This window comes from Lipotes vexillifer, unplaced genomic scaffold, assembly GCF_000442215.2.
Source record: "Lipotes vexillifer unplaced genomic scaffold, Lipotes_vexillifer_v1.1 scaffold231, whole genome shotgun sequence".
NCBI classification, from domain to species: Eukaryota; Metazoa; Chordata; class Mammalia; order Artiodactyla; family Lipotidae; genus Lipotes; species Lipotes vexillifer.
In genome coordinates this window covers 1220990-1224991 of record NW_006791822.1, presented here as the reverse complement: position 1 = coordinate 1224991, position 4002 = coordinate 1220990, and the positions used below count along the sequence as shown (strand labels likewise).

The window sequence follows — 4002 nt, the reverse complement described above, 5'->3', positions numbered from 1 at the left end:
CTCTTTTCTCATTTTGTTCTGGCAGCAACTTCGTGAGGTAGGAGATACCACCCCAGTTTACACAGGAAGGAAAAGAGGCTTAAAGAGGTTAAGTGACTTGTCAATCATCACAGCAATGGTGATGGGTAAGAAGCTGAAACCCAGGCATCTGCCTCTAAATCTCAGCCATCTGTCATTTTGCTGCTTCTCCAACGCCTTTGACTTGATTGCAGAGACCTCTTTTGCAAGAGACCTATCACCAAGCTTCAATGGTACGCTAAAAATTACATTATAGTGTTCAACTATTAAACTTACTCCAGAAAGATGATATAATTGTTAAGCTATTTTCTCATCCATCCTAGCAATAAATAGAAAGCCACATTACATTGACTGCATGGTGGAAAAACTGCTAGATAAACAACAAATCTTTGACCTTTGCTCAAAATAATTTTCTCTTCAGATTAAGCCATGAATGGCATTAATTATGAAGACATTGTTATAATTAATGCCCACTGCCTAAAGCAGAAAACTCAGAATCAAAGAGGGCAAGATGTCGTTTGAGATGTTTTTTCTCCTCGGGTTGTTCACACAACTTGACTCCAATGTTGCCATCACTGAATGCATCTCCTGTGGTCTCCTCTACTGGGTTCTCTTTCTGGGAAAACTTTGCTTTCTTCTGCATCATCGTAATTCCTGAATTTCCCTGCCTTTGTGCTGGGGAAAATGTTTCTTTTACTAATGCAATAATAAACTGCAGATAAAAATTTTTTTTAAGTTTTCATTCATAAGTGCATAAACAATTGGATTACAGGTGGAATTGGAAAATGCAATTATTTGAACTACAGCAAAAATCATCTTGATTGTAACCTCATCATATTCCTTTTCAAAATTGCCTGAAATAAAAAGTAACGCTTTAGAGTGGATATTTTTTTAATGGCTATAAAATAACCTTTCTGTTTATCTTCTGTCTTTATCAAATACTTACACTGTACAAGTGGTTAAAGGTGTGAAAAATTCTCAAGACCATTTTGCGGAGAGCCATCTGATGTCTGAAGAAAAACCACCTTTGTGAAGAGTCCTCCTTCTTAGAGAATCTAAGCTTACAAGCACAGCCCAGTGCCCAGCACAGATTAGAGGGTTTATTGCATTTCAGTCTGATTTCAAGCTTCATGTAAACTGGAAGCCGCAGTTACTCATCAAATGTCCACTTGTGTTATAGAAACACAATCATCTGAGAACCATGTCAAGGCTCAGATTATCAGAGAGAATACATTAAGGGTCTGGCTGAAATCCGAGGTGTTATTAAATTCATGTGGTTCGAGTGAGGGTTCTAAATAGAGAACACTCACAGGCTGTCACACCTCTCCCAATGTTTAAATGGCTTAGGGAGAACAGAAGGTGTAGCATGGGAGATGAATCTCAGAAGCTGTTCTTTACCTTTTGTAATTATTAAAATTATTAAAGTTTTTTTTTTTTTTTTTTTTTTTCCTGTACGCGGGCCTCTCACTGTTGTGGCCTCTCCCGAACGCGCAGGCTCAGCGGCCACGGCTCTCGGGCCCAGCCGCTCCGCGGCATGTGAGATCTTCCCGGACCAGGGCGCGAACCCGTGTCTTCTGCATCGGCAGGCGGACTCTCAACCACTGCGCCTCCAGGGAAGCCCTAAAATTATTAAAGCTTTGATGATACTCATACATAATTACCTGCCACATAACAACTAGTGATCTTGAAAACATGAAAGAAACCTATTAAATGTTTGATATTTGATTACCCAAGTGAATGGCAACATATTTCAATGATTCATTTTCCATTCTAGCAGGAAATGAACTAGAACTTCCATCAAATGAGAATGATAAACAGTCACTGTATTCAGTCATCATGTGAACAACGTGGAAAGGTGCCCAGCACAGAGCAAAGAGAGCCACCACTGTCACCATCATAACAACAGCTCACTTCTTCCTGGACCCACAGGGATATATTGCATTAGTTAACTTCTCCTTGGCAGATGTGTCAAGCTGACAGCAAAGCTATTAAAATTAAAGTCTAGACCTCTCAATGATATTTTTGAAATGTTAATGAAGCTCGTGACGGATTAGGAACTGTTTTTCATCTTTTCCGATTTCTATTACCCACATCCCTATATTTCTCATAATGTGAACATTCTAAAGATATGTGCTCATTGTGGGTCTAGCACCGTGATAGATGCTTGACATGGATTATGTCCTCAATCTTTCCAAAAAGTCATTTGACAGGTGCAGAAACTGAGGCACAGAGAAGGTTAAGTAACTTGCAAAGTCAGATGGCTAGCAGAAGATTTAAACTATAAAGCCTAGTTTGGATTTAAACGTAAGCAGTCTAACTTCAGTGTCAAAGCACTTATTCATTTTATGTTAAAGAACACTTATGCCTGTGATAGAAAAATATGGGAAGCCCTCAGGACAGAATTAAACGGTAATCCTCCGTTACATAACTAAGTAATATGATTAATCAGGGATTCAAATGGAGTTTTCTCCATTAGTCCTGTAAAGGAGATTAATGTCTGCAAGAGATTTACACATTTTCAAGTTTACAACGAGTCATATTCATTATTTACTATCTCAGCATAGTAGTCCTTTCTTCTGAGGAAGTGAGAGAGCTAAATCAGCAGTATGTCCCAAGGTGCTGAACAGTCCAGCACCCTGTACGTCGAGAGGGAGGAGTTCTTTATATAAACACTAGAGGTCGCTGTACACTTGTAGCAATGATAAATTTCATCAAACCACTAGACTTCTAAGATTTGGGGTTTTTTTGTTTTTTGGTTTTTTTAAATTTTATTTATTTAATTTATTTATTTTTCGTTGTGTTGGCTCTTTGTTGCTGCGCGCGGGCTTTCTCTAGTTGCTGTGAGCCGGGCTACTCTTCATTGAGGTGCTCAGGCTTTTCACTGCAGTGGCTTCTCTTGTTGTGGAGCACGGACTCTAGGCGCACGGGCTTCAGTAGTTGTGGCTCGTGGGCTCTAGAGCACAGGCTCAGTAGTTGTGGCACACGGGCCTAGCTGCTCCACAGCATGTGGGACCTTCCCGGACCAGGGCTCGAACCCGCGTTCCCTGCATGGGCAGGTGTATTCTTAACCACTGTGCCACCAGGGAAGCCTCTAAGATTTTGTTTTTAATAGCCATTCAGTGTAGATTATAAAATAAACCATATGGCCCATGAGTATCATAGCACTAAATTGTGTTTTTAAATTTCTATTAATATGATCAAAAAGTAAAGCTTTTAGGTAAAAATAAAATATATCAATAATAATAATTTAAAATAAATAACATACTCTCATTTCCAAAGGATTTTCATACATATCATCTCACTTTTTTTTTTTTTTTGCGGTACGCAGGCCTCTCACTGCTGTGGCCTCTCCCGTTGCGGAGCAACAGGCTCCGGACGTGCAGGCTCAGCGGCCATGGCTCATGGGCCCAGCCGCTCCGTGGCATGTGGGATCCTCCTGGACCAGGACACGAACCCGCGTCCCCTGCATCGGCAGGGAGACTCTCAACCACTGCGCCACTAGGTAAGGCCCTCATCTCACATTTTTTAGCATCATCCTTGGGTGGGAGGAAGTAAGGATGGATATTATCATGCTTCCTGGTACACATGAGGAAAGCAGGGGCCTTGGGGGTAAGGAGACTTATCCACATCATGTGGCTGGTGAGGAGTGGCAGAGAGAAGAGAGTTCCACAGCCATTCCTACTGCGTCATATTGACATGCAGAAGAAAATATAACGATTTAAAAAATTCCGAGTAACTATTTATAAGTGACTTCCCCTTTGATTTGGGAGCTGGTAATCACCCTTTCTTCCTGCCATACGTAAAACCTCAAAAGTTTAAAGTCAGTCCATGTGCTAAACGTGAATTACAAATGACACTTTGACTAAATTACCCAGGAATTCTGAGATCTCTGGCAATGGTCTCTTCCAGCACAACTAATTATATATATATATATATATATATATATATATATATATATATATATATATATATATATATATAGAT

General features: G+C 40.1%; 1 protein-coding gene across 1 annotated transcript in view; it reads right to left on the bottom strand.

Annotated features, from left to right (window-relative positions):
- Positions 1-481: 481 nt before the first annotated feature.
- Positions 482-4002, bottom strand: part of QRFPR (pyroglutamylated RFamide peptide receptor) — a 27941-nt gene continuing 24420 nt past the window's right edge. The window contains 3 exon segments of the mRNA XM_007464860.1: positions 482-753; positions 756-872; positions 1841-1935. Of these exon segments, the coding sequence (XP_007464922.1) occupies positions 482-753; positions 756-872; positions 1841-1935 (484 nt within the window).